The 18699-nt window shown below is 44.1% G+C and overlaps 1 protein-coding gene across 1 annotated transcript in view; it reads left to right on the top strand.

The window, feature by feature from the left end:
- The window catches only part of TMTC1 (transmembrane O-mannosyltransferase targeting cadherins 1), a 143691-nt gene extending 127276 nt beyond the window's left edge, over positions 1-16415 (top strand). Inside the window, exons 13-20 of the mRNA XM_065742641.1 lie at positions 2740-2848; positions 8240-8342; positions 11373-11508; positions 12129-12273; positions 12604-12741; positions 13059-13181; positions 13927-14004; positions 14732-16415. Coding sequence (XP_065598713.1) covers positions 2740-2848; positions 8240-8342; positions 11373-11508; positions 12129-12273; positions 12604-12741; positions 13059-13181; positions 13927-14004; positions 14732-14872 — 973 coding nt within the window. The 3' untranslated portion in view covers positions 14873-16415. The remainder of the gene's footprint in view (positions 1-2739; positions 2849-8239; positions 8343-11372; positions 11509-12128; positions 12274-12603; positions 12742-13058; positions 13182-13926; positions 14005-14731) is intronic.
- Positions 16416-18699: the final 2284 nt, after the last annotated feature.

Raw genomic sequence — 18699 nt, 5'->3', positions numbered from 1 at the left:
ATGTTGGTTGCAGAGGGCTGGAGACTTGAGTGGAAGAGGGAATTAGGAGAGGGCATTGTAAACCAAGGTAATTTGGGGAGAAATAGGATTAAGTGATGATAGTCTCCTTGTGTCAGTTGAATTTGTTCCTCTCTCTGTCATGTTGAAGGTATATATTACCTAGCTTTTCCTGCTGCAGATCCCTAGTTTATGGTAAATTAGTATATCGGACTGTTCTCCCAACACTCGGTGTTCTCCCAGATTGCATGAGATTTGTAAAAACTACAGCCTTGATCCTGAAAAGTGCTGAATATTTTGGCCTTGGTCCAGGAAAGCACTTCAGCCAGTAATTAATTTTAAACTCGCATACATAAAAGTTAAGTACGTGTTTAAGTGCTTGGCCGGAGCAGTCAGTATCTTGCAGGACTGAGCCCTCTGAGAAACTATTGAATCTGCTTTTTGTAATATAATTCAGTCTGTCACATAAAAAGATGCCATAATCTTTCCCTCTCTACCCCCACTTTCAGGAGACAAACATTGTTCTTGGATCAAACGAAGGAAAGGCCATTTAGGGAAAAAAAAAAAAAGAAAGAGTAATTAGGAGGACTGCCCTATATTCCTAGAGCATGCTTGTGGTTAATGGGAACTTTTACTACTGCTGAGCGGATCACTTAATCCTTTTATTTCTGTAGCTGGCATTTCCTACATTTTTGCCAAACGTCAATGCCTTTATGAAGCAGTCATCTGGTTTTGATTTATGAAAATGTGTCATGAAGCTCCAGCCAAGGAATCCAAGAGTTTTATAAATTGACAAGCTAGCTGGTCTCTAATTAGTGCAGGGGAAAAGTGGTTCTTTATTTGTTTTTGATTCATTCGTGTAATTTATATGGAGCACCACTGGAAGAAGAAAAAGAGTAGCGCAACTGTTTTCACTTAGCATAATGGACAGGCAAAATGTTCCTACAGTTATATGACTAGAAAGGGAAAAATTCTGCAAAGCCACATATATTATCAGCTGAAATTTGCACCTTATAAACAAGATCTGGTTACTTGACCCTGTCACTCAGATGAAATCTAAGGCCAAGGCAGCAAGGTGTTCACATTCTTTCTCTGTTCCAGAGTCCTTTGTTTCTTTTTGTAAGCCCTGCTATTCATATTCTTTGTACACCCAGCACAAAGAAAATGTTGTTCCAGTCCAGCTAAGCGTCCTTAGATGTCTGCTCAGGAAACCTTCTCATTTTTCCAAGGGAAGGAATACAGAGTGGTACTGGTGAAACTGTAGCTCGAATAATAAAACATCCTTAGGTTTTTGTTGAGGAAAACTTGTTCTTTTTCCAGGGCAGTAAGTGCAAAGTAACTCTGGAAAAAATAATCTATCTCATTAACATAACCATTTCTCAATATTCTCCATTCATAATCCATAGGATCTGAAGAATAGAATCCTCTGGCCTAACGGTTGTCACGGTTAGGAATTATTTAGAGATCTCAACCACTTTTAACTTACCAATGCTTTTTATTTAAAATATTAATCGAACAAACTATAAGCCTTGTTATATAACAAGGTCTAGCAACTTGCAAAGACTCCGCAGTGTTTTTAGGAAGTGCAAATGCTTTGCATCTCCACCCTACAGCTGTGGGGGCCAGGTTGCTGGCAGATATCCTGCTCTTAGGTCACTCGGTGCCTCAGTGGCACAGCTGAGACCACATTAGCTGACTGCAGACCCACTGTTATCCCTGCCAGCATCCCTTCCTGGCATGCAAGTGACTTTCCAAGGACTCATGCCTGGGAATACTTTTACCCACTTGTCCTTTGTGTATCTGAAGATCCCAATTGGATGGATGATGCAGGATTTGGTTTATTTTCCAAAAGGAGAAATACTGAGAGTAGATCTACAGTAGGGCTGGAGAAGATAACAAACCTAAAGGTTATGACTTAACAGATTGCGTGGCCTGTGCTGATTGTGGGACAGTCAAAATAAATTACTCTTTGCTCTTCCATGTAGAGTACTGAGGAATTCACCATTCTGGGGATGTTTTGTCTTCGCTGAGGTCATCACATATAATGCTCAGTATGAACAATCATCAAAACAGTAAACCAGACAGCAGATTCGTTAAAACCTGTGTGTTCCCACCTGCTGAGATAAACTTATGGGTGCAAAAAGCACAAAGTCTCTGAACTTACTGAGGAGTTGCCCTGCCTAACACAGTTCCCACCCTGGCACGAGGAAGAATGAGTTCCTTCATCTCTACCAATGTGATACAGATACACGTGTCACTTTTCAACAGGTGATCCACTTGCTTCCCTCTGGCTCCTTCCAGACATGACTGATGTCACTCATGCCTCCTTTCCTAGCTGTCTGGGAAGGGACACCCATTTTTTCAGCAGGGATGGGAGGAAGAGACCAGGTTAGCAGTGCCTGTGCTTCCCTCCTTGGCATGCCTACCATTCCAGTGATATACAGGAGTCACATCAGGGGCATCTGCATCACCTATGGGAAAGGGCATGTGCCAGCAAGCAAAACTGAGCATACATGCAGTGATTGGAGAGCTGACCGTCTTTCACAGGGTGAGCAGACGGGTTGAGTATGGCACAGGTGATTCTGAGTGTGTGCATCATGGACAAGAGGCACAAGTGAATTATTTAGTCTTTGCTGAAAAGAACAAGAGTTCTTCACATCTCTTTCAAGTAGCTTTTCAGTGGGTGATCTAAACATGCTGCTAAAGAGCTTCTCCTTTTCCCTGTCCCTCCCTGGCCTACAGGTCCCAAGGGAAGAAGGAAGAGGCTGTAATCTTACTGAGGGACTCCATCAAATATGGCCCGGACTTCGCAGATGCCTACTCAAGCCTGGCCTCACTGCTGGCTGAACAGGTAACAGAGCCCTTATTCAGGGCTCTCACTCCTTCTGAGGGCTGATGCACTGGTGCTGCAGTCACAGAGTGGAAACACTCACTCACTCTTCCTTTGCAGAGTGAAAATGCTTTCACTTCACATATATGCAGCGAAGTACACATACCTGAGGCTATCTGGAAAGATCTGTTGGGCTGCTGCTTTAGAGATGACTTGTTCCAGTGTAGGGGGCAACTCGGTCTCACTGAGTAATCACACTTGTGTGGTGTGGATTTGAACTAAATCACTTTAAGTTGTGAGGACACACACTTTCTGCACCTCCCTACATCTATAGCAAAGTCTTTATCCATTGCACCTTGAATGCTGACAGAATAATAGGTGAGTGCTCCCTCCTCACATGCCCTTACAGAGGTAACCTTGGGATTCTGTAAGAAAGCCCTCTAAAGCTAGAAAATGCCAGAAACAAGATACTTGAGTTTCTGCTTTTCAGTTCTGCTCCTTGCATCTAACCTGTCAGGATACGGCCCTTAATTACCACAGTAGATGATCACATGCAGTGGGTGGAGTGGCTCACTTGCTTTATGTTGCTCTTAATGAGCAGCTGTTCAATATTTGATTTAACCTCATTGTTCAATATGTGCCCCAGACCTTATTTACTGCACAGGGTCCAGATTGTGCTTTGGCAGCAGGATTACTCATTTCCTCATGGGCTTTTTCACCATGCTCGTTACTCAGGGTTCTCTCAGCTTGCTATGGTGAGGTAATTTCTTTCTCAAGGTCTCTGTGAGGTGAAATACTGTCTCCACCACATAGGAAAAGGGAAATTGAGGCACAAAAAGAAGTGTGGGTGCCCACGTGGAGATCACCAAACCCTTCTTACCTGTAAGTATGCAGCAGCATGTATGAGGGATGCCCTGTTTTGGGCACTGTTCCCCTGATCTGCAGCCACAACCAATGGCCCTAGTCTGGTCCTATGAGGGTGAGTGGTAAAGTCCATTGAGGCCCTTGCACAACTCCAGCAAGCTTCTACATAGCTTTTGGAAACTGATATTTTCTCCCTGGAATTTCACATCTAACCATTCCATAGCCTGGGGTGCTAAAGCTTTCTAAATAAAAGTTTGCCAAAATGCAAATACAGACACAGCAATGGAATGCCATCTTTCACTATTTTCCATTAGTCTGATTAATTCAATTTTCTCTCTGTAAGTGGATAAATTTCAGCATAACTATGGCTTTGGCTTCTTTAATGATGTAGATGCTCTGCAAAATTCATCTGTGATATATATGTGTTACTTGAAGACATGTTATTTTATTTACCCTTAAAAATGACTTTCAAGTGTTTGAATATTATCAATATCAGCTGCAGGAATCTAGAAATAAAGTATATGAATTAATAGAAGAACCTTGTTGAATGGTAACTCTACTTTGAATGAGCCCCTCAATGAGGAGCCTCCTGCAAGTATCGGAAATGAGTTGTCTGCAGTAATACCTGGTTTTAATATTAATTGAATTTATTAATTAGAACCATCAGCTGTAAGGTCAACAGAGCAATAAAACCACTATGGAGTCCTGAGATCTTTTGCCCAAAGGAAACATCGTTAGTAAGACCTGCAATAATTCATCTGCTTTTATGTATAGATTGTTCGTTCTCTTGTGACTTGAGTAATTGCTAGGGAAGAAAAGATAGTTTGTAAAGTTTCTTAAAAAAATAACAACTTCCTGCAGGCTTTTAACACATTCTCATGTTCAGCCACAGCTGATGTCTACCAGATTGAGCACCTTCTTCCTCACACACCCATCCTAGTGACCTTGGCAGGGGTCCTACCTTGAACGTTTGAGAGAGGGACTGAAGAGCCAAAAGCTGCATATTTAAGTAACTCTCATGAAGTGATCAGCTTCTGATCCTTCAGCTTTGCATTAAGGCTGAGGAAGGGGAAAAACTCGTAGATGTGATACAGTAAAATAGCGTTAGAATTGTAAAAAATACCATAAGAGGAAAGTCTCCTGCACCGTTTGCCTGCTGCATGGCATGATTTTCCTTTTCTCTCCTTGCTGATTGATTCAGAAGTCTGAGCCCAACTGGAAAAAAAACACCTCACTGTATAGATATTTGTCTTGTTTTTGCCTTTAATAAATGCATGCCCTTACAATTGCTCTCTGCTTGATAGCATAAGTCACTAACATATTGCTGTTTTCCTTGATAGTTTCAGTGGTGCTAGTATCAAACATCAAACATCTTTTTGCCTTTGTTGTAGCCCCATAGCAGTGGTTCCCCTGCGTTTATTGTGAACCACTAGAGCTACACTATACTCAGAGGGCACTGAGGCCCTGGCACAGCTGCCCGGAGAAGCTGTGGGTACCCCATCTCTGGAAGCACTCAGGGCCAGGTTGGATGGGGCCCTGGGCAGCCTGAGCTGCTGGGTGGCAGCCCTGCCTATGGCAGGGGGTTGGTGCTGGGTGGGCATTTAAGTCCCTTCCAGCCCAAGCTGTTTCATTATTCTATGAACACCTTCTTTTCAGCTCTTTTAGTTTTATCAGTCATCTCATACTACTTGATGGTTCTTTTCAGGCTCTAGTTTCTGGATCCAAGAGCTTCCTGGTATTTTCTTCTTTTTTCTTTTTTCTTTTTTGGAAGAATATCAGCCTACACTAAGAAAAAGAAACTTTTTAACCCACTTAGTTGCAGAAGAGTGCTTGCTCAAACATATCTGCACTTAAAATCCAAGTTATAAGGAAAAAAGAACAGAAAAGCAGAGATAAAAACTCCACTGTTAAACTGAGACATCCTTACACGCATAATTTTTCTAATATCATAAAAATCTCATACATTTTTAAGCCAGTCTTCTGAATTTTGTAAGCTTGATGAATGTTTCATGAAGGGCTGGGAAGTGGCGTTATTAAGTGTTAATGAGAATCAAGCCTTGATGAACTTAGGGCGTCTCTCCTCAGAAGAGGAGCAGCTGTGAGGGAGAAGGATCTGGCAGAAAGAAATGGGCCCACCCCACTTCTGACTGCTTTTGGTACAAATGCTTTGTTAAGAGAAATCATTCCAGACTCTGCACTGAGCCTGAGGCATGCTGGGTCAGGATGTTAGATGCCAAAAAAGCATTGTACAAATGCGTGTGCAATGCAACCGTGACAAAAATGCTAAAACTGCTTAGAATCAAGGGAGTGGGAATGCTTTGACGTGGGATGTTGCTGTTAATCCAGATTAGCATGGCCCTGTCTTGCTTCAAGATCAGGTTTATGATTGGTAAGTAATATGGGGAAAACTAACATCCGTGCATACAATGCCATGTTCCTCTGCTGAAAATTAAAATTAGAGGAAAATAAATCAATACAGAAAAGGTTCCAAATATATATGTTAATGCCTGTCTGACACACACACTTTCTCAAGAATTTACTTTTCATTTCAGTCAATTCTGGTGGTTGCTTCACTTTTCCTGACCTTGTAGGATAATGACGTCAAATTCACATAAATATATCCACAATGTCCAAACTTAAGCACTTTTAAAAAATGTGTTTCTGTGTTTTATCCCACCCCATCTTTCTGCTGGCTGACCTTCATCACGTAAATGTGAAAGTACTTAACCGTGGCAAACCATTTGCTTTCATCGAGCCATAGTCTTCCAGTGCTATGAATTCCAGCTTTCCAGTTCTGAAATAGGAGGTGAGAAAGGAGTCTGCGTGTTTAAGCAGCTACAGACCCAGTGCTGCTCTCAGGTTCACCCTTTAAATCCAGAGAAAGCCCAGTACGCTCTGGGATTTGCAGGACTGGAGGAGAGTTCACAGCTGGACCGAACAGCAAAACCAGCTCTGCTTCACACAAAGAAGTGTCCCAGGATCCCAAAACTAATACTTTTTCAGGGCCTGCCTTGTCAGCCAGATGTGACGCAGAGCCAAGGAGTCAACATCCTCTTGATGCCAGGCTATCGGGTCCTGATCACAGAGAGCATTGGTGGCACAGGGAGTGAATGGACTGACCTCATTTCAGCTCCTTAGCATGAGGTCTGCTGTGGTGGTGTTGCCAGGCTTTCCTTGTAGGGCTCTGGGTTGTTGATTTTGCCTGGGAGCTTCGTTAGGAGATTGAGGGTTTTGTCCCCATAGGGCTGCTCCACAGAAGCAGAAAAACTGAAAATAAAAATGCCTCTGCTTCAGGAAGTTTAGCTGGCATCCCTCCACTCTGCTATTTTCCGTTGTGAACAACCCTCCTGCCATAGGTACACCCAACAGCAGAACTCTGAGCTTAGGTGGGAGGAAAACCTTAATAACTGGTGCTAGTGAGCATGTGGGCAGCTGGCACGTACTGTCTGGCTGGAGGGAAATGGAAACCCTATTAAGTTGCTGTGTGATCCAAACTAGATGCCTTGTTTTTGTTTCGCGACCTGCTTCCTTTAGCACAGTCTAGACAGGTCACAGCCAATGGGACACTTCCATAGGCAGGGTGTTCCCAAAGGAAAGATGTGCATTTTTCAGAAATGCTCTCCACCTACAAACCTTGAAATCTGTGCAAAATATGAGGGCCCAGGCTATCGGAGAATCAGCAGTGGCACGTCCCATCAGTCCCAGGGAGGTACACCTCACACCCTGACAACACCTGTTTTTCATCTGAACCTGTCAGGTTCTCCCCACTCTTCCATCACCCTCAGTCCTCCTCCTGCTTCCCTCATTGCCTTGTGCAAAGCTCCCCATACCTCAGCTGTCACACACACCAAGCTTTCATTCCTTGTATTTTCCCTGCTGCTCAGGGAATGAAGAGCAGAGCTCCTGAGGGGGAAAGTTAGCCAGCAAGATGCTCATTAAACAAATAAATTAAAACATATCAGCTCCCAAATGACAGATTGGTAACAGAACCAACATGACCCCTGTCACTGTGCATTTCTCAGCTGGGTGCATGCTAGCTGAGGCTCACTGACATTGCATACAAACTGCCCAACCTTTTCCAGCTGATATTTTTGTTTCACAGGTAGCTCCAGCTGTGAATGCATGGGGGGAAAGCTGTTTGGATTGCTTTGAGGTACCAAACAGCAGATATTATGTCTTTGTCACAGGGCAAAATGTTGGCTGTTCAGAAGCCAGGGGCCATATTCTGCTGCTAAGGGGCTTAGTGGGGAAGGTTGGGGACTGAACTCCCTGTTTGGCAAGGGAAGGGCACTGGTGGTGCCAACATGGGCACTGCCACAATCTCCTTCTTTTCCTTAGGAAAAAATTATTCTCAGAAAGAGTGGTGCTGCACTGGCTGCCCAGGGAGGTGGTGGACTCACTGTCTCTGGAGGTATTAAGAACCGTGTGGATGTGGCACTGAGGGACGTGGTTAGCAGGCATGGTGGGGATGGGGTGATGATTGAACTGGATGATCTTATGGTCTTTTCCAGTCTTAGTGATTCTATGATTTTATGATCCTGTTTCAAGGAACGGTTGAAGGAAGCGGAGGAGGTCTACAAGGCTGGCATAGAGAACTGTCCAGAGAGCTCTGATCTGCACAACAACTATGGTGTTTTCTTGGTTGATACCGGTAAGTAAGATGGAACAAGGGATTTTCTCTCTCTGGCTTATTTGCTTTTATATGTTTTATTCAGCATTATACTTCTAAAAGAGTTTCAAAAGCTTCCAGAGCAGTAGCTGAGCCTCCACTGTAGCTTAGAAATAAATATCCCTGTTCTGTTGAGCTGGCAGTGCACGGCAGTGGCATTCAGCCTGCATGTTTCCTACACTGTTTCTCACCATCTTGGCACAGGCAGTTGCCCTCTTCAGTTCGAGCTGGGCAGCACTCACAACAATCTTGCAGCTTCTCAGGGATAGCAGGCAGCATCAAGTAAAACCCCAGTTTAAAATCCCAGGCATACAAGTGGATCGTTATGGTCTTTGAAGCACTTGCTGCTCTTTAGTGACAAAGCAGCTCTTTGACTGAAGGTTGAGTGCCGCTGCTGTAAAAACAAATATGGCTTTTAAACCACAATCCTTGGTGAAAACAAAACCTAAGATACTATGGGGTGAATTGATTTCTCAGGGGCTCCGTAATGACATAGAAAGCCTTTCTTTTCTGGGTTCCTGGTTCTCATCCAACTTCCATGGACTCAGGCACTTCCTGGCATCCACATAAAATGTGTCTGTAGTTGCCACCTCTTCTTGACAGCTTTATAAGCTTCCAAATCTGAGCTGACAAAGAGCTAGTGGAAACCAAGCTATTCCCTGAAGTCTCTCCAGAACAGAGCTGTGACTCAGTGGCAAAGCATAGTAGACTTACACTGTATAGCTGCTCCCTTCATCCCCTTTCACACTGTGCCCAGCTCTGGTGGTGCTTGGGAAGCAAAGACAATGGCAAAGAGCAGTGCCCATCGGTGTGCAGCTGGCTGTATTCCCTATAAGCTGACACTCAGCTATCACTGGTACCAGTGTGAGATAAATACGAAGCCAAACGGAATACTCATCAATGAAAAACGTCTTGCAGCATTAATGACAGACATTAAGATCCTGAATTTATGCACTGGCAAAATTCAAAGTTGCAAATAATAAGAACTCCAGCATTGTACTCCTCTCTCTTTCGTGACCCAGATAAATGGCCCTATTCCTGCCAAAAGATTTGGTTCAAATGCAGTGCAGCGTACTTTCTTTTCTGCACTTGAGTGTTCTGCCAAAGTCCAAACTAACTTTTCCTGTTTTATTACTACACTTCCCTATACACAAACAATAGGAAAAAAAACCAACCACTGAATTTCAAAACTGAAATCCTGATGTGTAAATAACCCTCCTGGAGACATGGTAAAACATAAAGGAGGTGTGAGTCCCTCACAGCCTGTGTTCTCCCCCAGCTGGCACTGGGCAGTGTCTGTGGTGCACCACCTTGGGTAACTTGCAGGTTTTGTGCAAGGACCTCCAGCAAGCATCAGCTCTGGAGATCTGTATCTCTAGATAATTCCACGGTGAATAGAGACATTCACTGTTGCCCTTAGTGATTTGTGCAGCAACTTGGTTTGAGCAGGGCAGGCACTGGCTGACCTTAAAGACTTTGGTGCGTGCCCAGCTGCTTCCTGGCCCGTTTTTAGGTATGGTTTTCACAAACCTCCATCTCCTCAACAGTGGAAGCAGAGGGAGACTGCTGGATACTTTAAGAAATCCTACCCTGAAGGATAAGCAGTTGGTCTTTGATGAATCTTAAGTGCTTCTAAATCTCCCAATAGACTTCTCCCAATCTCCTATAGAGGAAATAACTGAGGAGTGTTAATGGTACTTTTATGTTGCGCAGATAATCTCAAGAAAACCCAACTTTGTCTGGAAAGCTGTGAAAATAAAATTCCCACAGCAGCATATGTTCAGTGCTCAAACACACACAGGCTGTTTCAAGTTCTGTTTTCCAGCTAGAAATTGAATTAAATCATTTTGGAGTGCCAAGACTGTAATGCAGGGATGTCCAACCATTTGGCTTGCCTGAACTGCACTGAATGAGGAGGAATTGTTTTGGGCCTCATATAAAATATATGTCGTAATTAATGTACAGAAGTAACAAAACTTCTTCTATCTTTATACATTTCATTAAAACATAAAAAGAAAACCCACACTGTAGCACAGTTTACAATAGTTGCATCGTTGAAATGTTGGGACTTTTCACTATGCCCCATTCATTTCTTTAGTAACTGGTTAGTGGGTTCTGCCTGAGGAAAGCACTGCAGGGTCCCTCTTGAGGACAGACATTGTTTAGATAAAAAAAATATACTAGAAGAAATAGAACTGAAGCTGATGAGTGAGTGGCCTGACACCTTTCTTCCTTTCAAATTGAGCATTGGCATTTCCTAAAAATATGGGACACTGGTGAATTATTCTGGGCTTTTGGAGGCATTTGCACAGTCTTGTATTGTGGTGGTGATGTCATGGCCTGCAGGACCTTTCCCAGGTAGAGGGTTTCTCACAGTGAAGCAGTGCCACCCAATGGCACTGAAGCACAGAGGCAGTGCTGATGTGCTCCAGAGTAGGCATCCAGACACCTGTGAGCTTGGATTTATCGCACTGAGCTGGGAATGAGCTACTCATGCACAGCATGCCAAGGCTGAGCAGGGCCAACACTAAAAGGTGATAGGGAATAGTCTGGTTTGAAATGGTTTGCAATGGTGGAAGGAGGAACTGATCCCTTGCTGCGAGGAATGCTGGTGGCTTGTTCTCCATGCTTCTGTGGTCTGCTCTCCCCCACAGACAGTGGGTTAGGGTAGGAGGGTGCTCTCCTCGGAGGTGGGACATACACAGCAGTGACATCCCTCCCAGTGGGATAGGAGGGGCCTTTCATTCAGGAGCTTTCTTTGGGTGAATGTACCCTAACTTGTGAAAGCCTACACCTAGAAAGTCTACTTTTCACGAATATTGGATCCTATCTGCATTTGGACTGAAGTTTTCCTTATACTTTGTCTCTAGAAAGGCTGAGCCAGGATTTCTTTCTCAAAATGGTTCCCATGCATATGCTGATAGCTGAAAGACAACCCAGCACATTGCTTTGGGCTGAATTTGCCATGGGGATTTTTCTTAGGCACTGGTATAAAAGTGTTTTCTTTCCCAGGGGCTCCTGAGAGAGCTGTGTCCCACTACAGACAGGCCATCCACCTGAGCCCCACACACCACGTCGCTATGGTGAACCTGGGCAGGCTTCACCGCTCCCTGGGCCAGAACAAAGAGGCTGAGGCATGGTACAAGCGGTAAGGAACTGAAGTGGGAGGAGAAGGTTTTCCTTGTCCCTCCATATGGCTCATTTCTGCTGAAATGCCTTTGATACTTGAATCTGTCAACGCATGCTCCATCCATTCAAAATCAGATTTATTTGACAATTTTTTGTGAGTGCTTGTCCAGGCAGCACTGACTGAGGCCTCCAGGCTGAGCACACTGCTGCTTTTGGGTGAGGGATTCTCTAAGAATAACATCAGAGGTGTTTTCAGTGGCTTGAGCAGGTTTTTAGTGCTATTCCCACTGTGCTGAAAGTTGCTGTGTGAGTGACACACCAGTAACAGCTGTAACCCCTGCATAGCCCTGCCTCATTTTGGCGTCCCAACATGTGCTCTCACACTCCCTGCCCCTGCCTGCTATCCCAGCCCTTGCTGTATGCTCACACGCACTTTGGATTTGGCCTCTCCCTCTTGGGTGGCTAAAGAGATTGCTGTTGTGAGCACACTCAAGATCTTAAAATCACGCTTCCCATGGCGGGATGAGAATGCCATGCAGAGTGTAGAGCTTTACTGCTCCATCTCAGTGCAAGCCACGCCTCACTCTTTTGCTTTGATTCCTGCATCTCCTGGAAACACCTCTTCTTCTCAAATTCCAGGGCGCTGAAGGTATCCCGCAAGGCTGAAATCCTGTCCCCTCTGGGAGCTCTATACTACAACACGGCGCGATATGAAGAAGCTCTGCAAATTTACAGGGAAGCAGCAGCACTGCAGCCTTCAAACAAAGAGACCCGACTGGCTCTGGTGAGTGTGTGATGAGCATGGCCAAGGCAAGGCCATCTGTGGAGCAGGCTGGACACATTACTGTGGCCAGAGGCTCAGAGCTTAGTGCTACCTTCATGCCAGTCATTCAGTGACCATCTCTCCCACCCTTTTTGTTTCCTCCTTACCCTCTGTCAACCTCAGAACATGTGTCTCAGCCACTAACTTTCCTGGCTGTGTGTGACCCTTCCATCCTTCCTTGAGGTGCTGCCTCTTAACACCAGCCCCTGCCTCACTGGAGCCCAGCACCATCACTATATATTAGAGAGATGAGCTTTTAAAATCATAACCTTTTTTAATATGGCTTCACAGGCCCAGGTGTTAGCAATGATGGGGCGGACAAAGGAAGCAGAGAAAATGACAAACCATATACTTGATGAAGATGTGGAGTGTCTGGAGTGCTACCGCCTTCTGTCAGCCATCTACAGCAAGCAGGAGCACTATGCTAAGGTACTGTGGTTGAGGGCTCACACATAGGATTCCATCTCTCCCATAGCACGCACTCAGGAGATTGATTTTTGTTTCAGTATGCAGTGTGATTTTCGAAGTTTATGAGCACTTAATGCTTGTGCTGCACTCAGCCCAACACCCATCAGCCATAGACATCTAAAACACCCATTTCCACATGATAACTGTGGGGCAGACAAGGGAAGGACAATGACTTGTTGCTTTTCTGGCTCCTGTACTTAGAGACCTTAGTAGTGATGAGAACATGAGAAAGGGAAAGACACAAAATAGTGATTCAGTGGCCTCTTGCTTTTTCACAGGCTCTTGAAGCTATAGATAAAGCTCTTCAGCTAAAACCAAAGGATCCAAAAATGATATCAGAGCTCTTCTTCACTAAAGGAAACCAGCTGAGAGAACAGAATCTCCTTGACGAGGCTTTTGAGGTATGACTTTTCTGAGCCATCTGTATAGTTGTATATGTTGAAATACAGAGTTAACTCTTTGTGTCTAATATTCCATGCTGCATGTACCTTTGCTGTTGGCTTTGGGAGTTTATCAGTTCATCGGTGGTACAGCTAATGATAGGGAGCAGCCAGCTTCTCTAGTTAGTTACAACTTTTCTCCTCAACAGAGGGCTGCTTTCTACCCTGCCCCAGCCCCTCTTACTGGCAGTGGCAACTCCAGGTGGCTCAGCTGAAAGCTCAGGGACCTGTGAGAGCTCACCATTGTTGTTAAATCTCACCTCATTAACTAATAGCTGATAGACTGGCTTATCCTGTGGAACAGAAGGCTTGACAGCTCAGAAATTATGTTAATGCTGAATAATAGCACAGGAAATTATGTTACTGGGACAGATCAGACTATTCTCGGTATCCCTAGAGACATCTAATCCTTTGAATCCTTTTCTGTTATGAAATGGTAAAAACAGTACTGTTTGACAGAGTCCACAGAGTCCTTTTTGCTTCTCCAGTGTACAGTGGCAGAAGCAATGGGGAGGAATAGAGCTGCTCTCAGGTCCTTGAGCAAATTGTGTGCAGATGGCTGTACCATAGTCTGCAGCCAGCTCCAAATTAAAGCCTCGCAGAGGGAGTGCACGCTTCATTTGTGTGTGTGTGTGTGTTATTGTGTGTGTGTTATTCTGTTTGAAGACCCAAACTCCTAACCTAAAAATGTTTTATATTTATGTAGAACTATAAACGGGCTGTGGAGCTCAACCCAGACCAAGCTCAGGCCTGGATGAATATGGGAGGCATTGAACACATCAAGGTACTTTAATTTTGCTTTTCCTTACGCTGTCAGCTGCAGGGACTACTCAGGACAGAAAGCTAAACTTGCTTCAGATTGCCAAGAGCTGCATGTTTATGAACCAGTATAACCAGTAAGCATCTTTGACGTATTTTATCCAAAAAAGAGGAAAGTCTATATAACCCCAGCTAGATTTTCCCAGCCAGGTTGCTTAGAAATATTTAATGTAAATCCAGGCTGCAAGGATCAGCCTGCCCATCTCTAAAGTTTCTGTGCCCGAATTATTGACCTAACTTAGAAAAATTTCACAGGGAGCCAACTTTCAAGATTCCTGTCTACCTAATAAATTTAATAAAGATGTCTAGTGCAGAATACTGACATGAAATTATGGAAATAGACAGCCAGCTTTCTTATCTTTGTGAATACTTTAGCATATAATTATAATTTGTTTTTTAAGGATTCACATTGTGTGACATCCTCAAGGTATTCTGTCTCCAAGTAAAATTAACTCTTCTGGTACAGCCTAATGGAAAAATGTAAATCTACTTTTTGCCATATTGTGTTAGTTAGGGTTTAGGCTAATAGCACCGGGTGATAATTAAGTTTTCATAATGAAATATTCTAGTTACATAATAATACCAAGTTTTATGAGTGCTTTTCCTTTCATATAACGGTCTTCACTATTTCCTACAATGAACTTTCTATTTCAGGGTATAAACATGCAACCTGTCACTCATTTTCTTTGTAGGGAAACTATGTCACTGCCCGTGGCTACTATGAGAAAGCTTTGCAGCTGGTACCAAACAGCAAGTTGCTGAAGGAGAATCTGGCCAAGCTCGATCGCTTAGAGAAACGGTTTCAGGAAGTCCAGGAGAAAGATCACACATAGCATTCAGTCACCCCAGTGGAGAGAAACTCATGCCCCTCGGAGAAGAATGTGGTGGAAGCGCATTGCTCGAAGTGACACTGAAGGAATTTTGACAGGACTCGGAGTTATGGAAGGCAGTTTTTGAATGCATGCTTACATTTGATTGAGTAACAGGAGGCACTCAGCTCCTGTGGGACATGCTAGAGAACGAATTAAAACCTTCCTTTAATCAAGATTTATGTTTAGGCTGAACCCATTTTAATCACACCGTGAGTGTGAGTGAGATCTACAACTCCAATGTCATGGTTATCAGTGGGGAAGCCATGGGGACAAAGCATCCATTCATTGAAGCAGGGGGGAGCACCTCCTGTTACTCAGTACAGACTCACCTTGTCCACAGAGGACCACTGATGGGCTTTGTTACAAGTGCTGCCAGATCCATCTGAGCCAGGAAGGATGGTCCTATAGGTCACATAAAAAAGTTTTAAAGAGGGGTTGATGGTGAGGCAGTGGTGGTAGCTCATACAGCTCTAAACGTGACTTGAAAGAGAGGGAAAGCAGTATCTGAATATCACCCTAGAAGGATAATTGTACAAGTGAGACAAATGATCCTTTGAGGAAAAACCTCAGCTGAATGTTTAACACGTATGATAGTCATTTTGTAATAAATTGAATACATGATATCAGTATTGTCAAACACCATATAGCTTTACCCTTGCTCTCTCCCTGCAGGCCAAATAATTGCTACTCTGCAAAACTGGAATTATTCAAAGGCAGTGGGAAACTCTAGGATTACTTCTCTTCCTGTCCAGTCCCCAGTAAAGAAACCAAACCAAACCAAACCAATAAAGCTGATCGGTGTAGGAGGTAAAGTAAAGCCACAGAACGATTAGGGAAGATTTGGCAGGCTGGGAAGGTACTAAGGAGGCTTTTTATGGGTGTGCAGGGACAAAGCCCATTCATCATGGTGATAACACTGAGAAAATACTTTGTCAAAGTGTTCTCACCCCCTCCCCTAAGAGGTGCAAAAAATAAGCTATAGCTGATCAGTCATAAATCTCTATTTTTAAATACTGAAATGGGAAAAGAAGTTCTCTTCAGAACTGAGGCTTTTATTTTTGAGCTTTATTTATTTAACTTATAATCAAATGATTAATATATTTTCTCTGTTTATATGAATTGGGCAGTGTCATTCACAGCTAGCCACGTGGCTGGACTTTGTGACTTATATTTTCTGAAGTTAGAAAAATGCAGCACCACTGAAGTATGCTTGAATAATTCCCCCTGATGATCATTCTGAAGTAAATAGCTGTGGAGCACATTGGATCAAACTTCATCCCAGTGACAGCACTTCTGCTTGTACCAGTTTAGAGAAAGCATGAATGGTTAGTGGTGTTGTGCTTGGTGGTGCTGCCTTTGGTTTAGACATCAAGGTAAGTCACCTATTTGCTCTTCTTGCAGCAGAAAACTGCCCTAAAACATGTATTGAAGCTTGGTTGTGCCTAGTCCCTGCAGAAGAGCAGCCCAGGGTTTGGCACTGATGCACAAGTCTTGTCAGGAAGGGCCTGTGCTAGAGGCTCCACTGGCTTCATTTACAAAACTTGGTGTCTTGCTGCTGCTGTTGATGTAAAGCAGCCACATTTGGTGCTGAGAGAGAATCCAGACCAGCATAGACATCTGCTGTGCTATAGCCTGGGGACCATCTAGAGCCATGGTGAGGCTGGGTTTGTGAGGTGCCAGGCCCTGCAGTCAAGTAAGCCCAAGACCAAATAGATCAGCCAGTGCTTGCAGTTGGGCAGAGGCCAGCTCCTCTGGTTGGTGGGAGGGAGAGACTACTGATGGGAGAAAGTGCTGACCTATTTCTGGGCTTTCTCCCTTCAGACCAGCTTTGTTAATCCTAAAGGACCAGCAGGGACCAAGAGCAAGCCTTTCCTGGTGGACTTCCCCTCTTCCTTCCAGCCTCCTTGCCTTTAGGGGTTGAGGGTGGGTTTGAGGGCTTGGGGCTGGATCAGCAGCAGCTCTTGTCTGGTTGCACAACTTTTATAGCCATAGACTTACTGACCGAACATTTCTGCAGGTTTCCAGTGCTAGTGCTGCACTTGATGCCTTGCATGGAGTAGCTCTGCCAGGCACTGCCAGGAGAAGATGGTGTCCCACCAGCAGAATCCTGTGGGATGTTGGGTGAGGAAACCAGCATATAGCTGGCCTCTGAGAGCTATAGGTCTCCACCACACATTGCAAAGCTGTAGAGGGCTCATAGCCAAGGTATTCAGAGGTACCTGGACCATACTGAGCATCAGGAAAAGATAACCAGGGCCTCACCAAGAACCATAGGCTCTCCTATCACAGTCTGGTAAAGTGCCCTGCCTTTCTCTAGACGTGTTCTCCAGAGGGCTGGCTGCCTGCTGTGTGGCAGCAAGGATGGGGCCAGCAGGGATGTGTCTGGTGCAGACCCTGACATGGTGCTGTGCAGAGACCCTGCTAGGAGGCATCTGCAGAGAGTACTCTGAGACCCAGTGAAGCAGGGAAGGGGCCAGGGGAGATGCATATCATCTATAAAGTTTGTCTCATAAAGATATATTAAATAAAGACTATATATTCTACAAGCCACACAGTAGTGTAGCTTTAAATTGTGGCCAATTAAACATATTTTTTCAAATAAAAAAGAAGTATTTTTTATAACAGTGCTTTGTGAGGGGGATGACGTGGTTTTGTGTTTATGACTTTAGCTTAAAACTCTGTCTTTCTTGAGAGACCTGGTACAGATGTCTTGTTCTTCTCCTAGAATCCCATCAAAGCCATCTTGGTCTTCTATAGCTGGGGCATGTGTGTAAGTATGATAAAGCTTTGGGTGCCCCCTCCCAGATCCTGGGAAAGGATTACCATTTTGGTCATGCTGTCTTCCTTGCAGAATAACCTAGAAAGATGAGACTGTCCTTCCAGTGAGGGAGGGAGGCAGGTTGGCCGGAAGACATGTCATACGTTCATCCAATCTCCTGATTGGATGTGTCCATGTAGATTACTCCCAGCTGAACTGGTTATGTTTCTATGACGAAAGACTGTGTTTATGGTAGTTACTGAGAGAGGAAGAGTGGTTAGGACCCCCAGATTCCCGAAGCAGCACTTTATACCCCATCTATGCAGTATGATGGTCTGCGAGTTGGCAGAGTATCTGGAGAGCAATTCAGGCCACGAGCTACCAAAGCAGTTAAACGCTCACGAAGTAATGAGCTGACTCCCAGTTTCATTGGCTCCCATGCTAAAATGCTGTGTTTATTCAGGACATTAATCTTGTAAAAGATTTACTGGAGGTAAAAAAGAGCAGTGGAATATAATACGAAATGGGTTACCTCCACCAAAAGAGAATACGATTGTGAAAGATAAATAGAGCGACTTACTTTGTGATAAACTGGGTATTATCCAAATTAATCATAGGAAATGTCCTCTTCTTCTAGCTCTGCATGGCTCATAAAATAATGAACTATAAATACATTGTTTTCTGCCAACTGTGGTGCTCAGCATGGTTAGCAGAGATTACAAATTAATAAATGGCTGAAGCTCGATGTAGTGGAGGGGAGTTTGTTCCTTGTGTAAGTTGCGTTGGCTAAACCTCAATGCTCACCAATATTAAAGTGGAGAATTAACTCAAAGCTGGTGGGACAGCTCCTGTCTAATGCTCACTGTGCATTTCCATCCTAAATGAAAAACATTATTGTGTTGCTTTTTCCTTTCCCTATGAATAACATTTTCAGCTGATGGATTTTGTTTTATTTTATTGCTTATTTAAAGTCTGACATTCTTTGCTTCCATTCCTTTTCCATCCCTCAGGACAAATGATGCGATGGAGG

This window comes from Cyrtonyx montezumae, unplaced genomic scaffold (genome assembly GCF_038088225.1).
Source record: "Cyrtonyx montezumae isolate F1298 unplaced genomic scaffold, pur_monq_1.0 scaffold_3, whole genome shotgun sequence".
In the NCBI taxonomy this organism is placed as follows: domain Eukaryota; kingdom Metazoa; phylum Chordata; class Aves; order Galliformes; family Odontophoridae; genus Cyrtonyx; species Cyrtonyx montezumae.
Note: the sequence above shows the minus strand (reverse complement) of the source record. Positions and strands in the feature narration are given on the sequence as shown.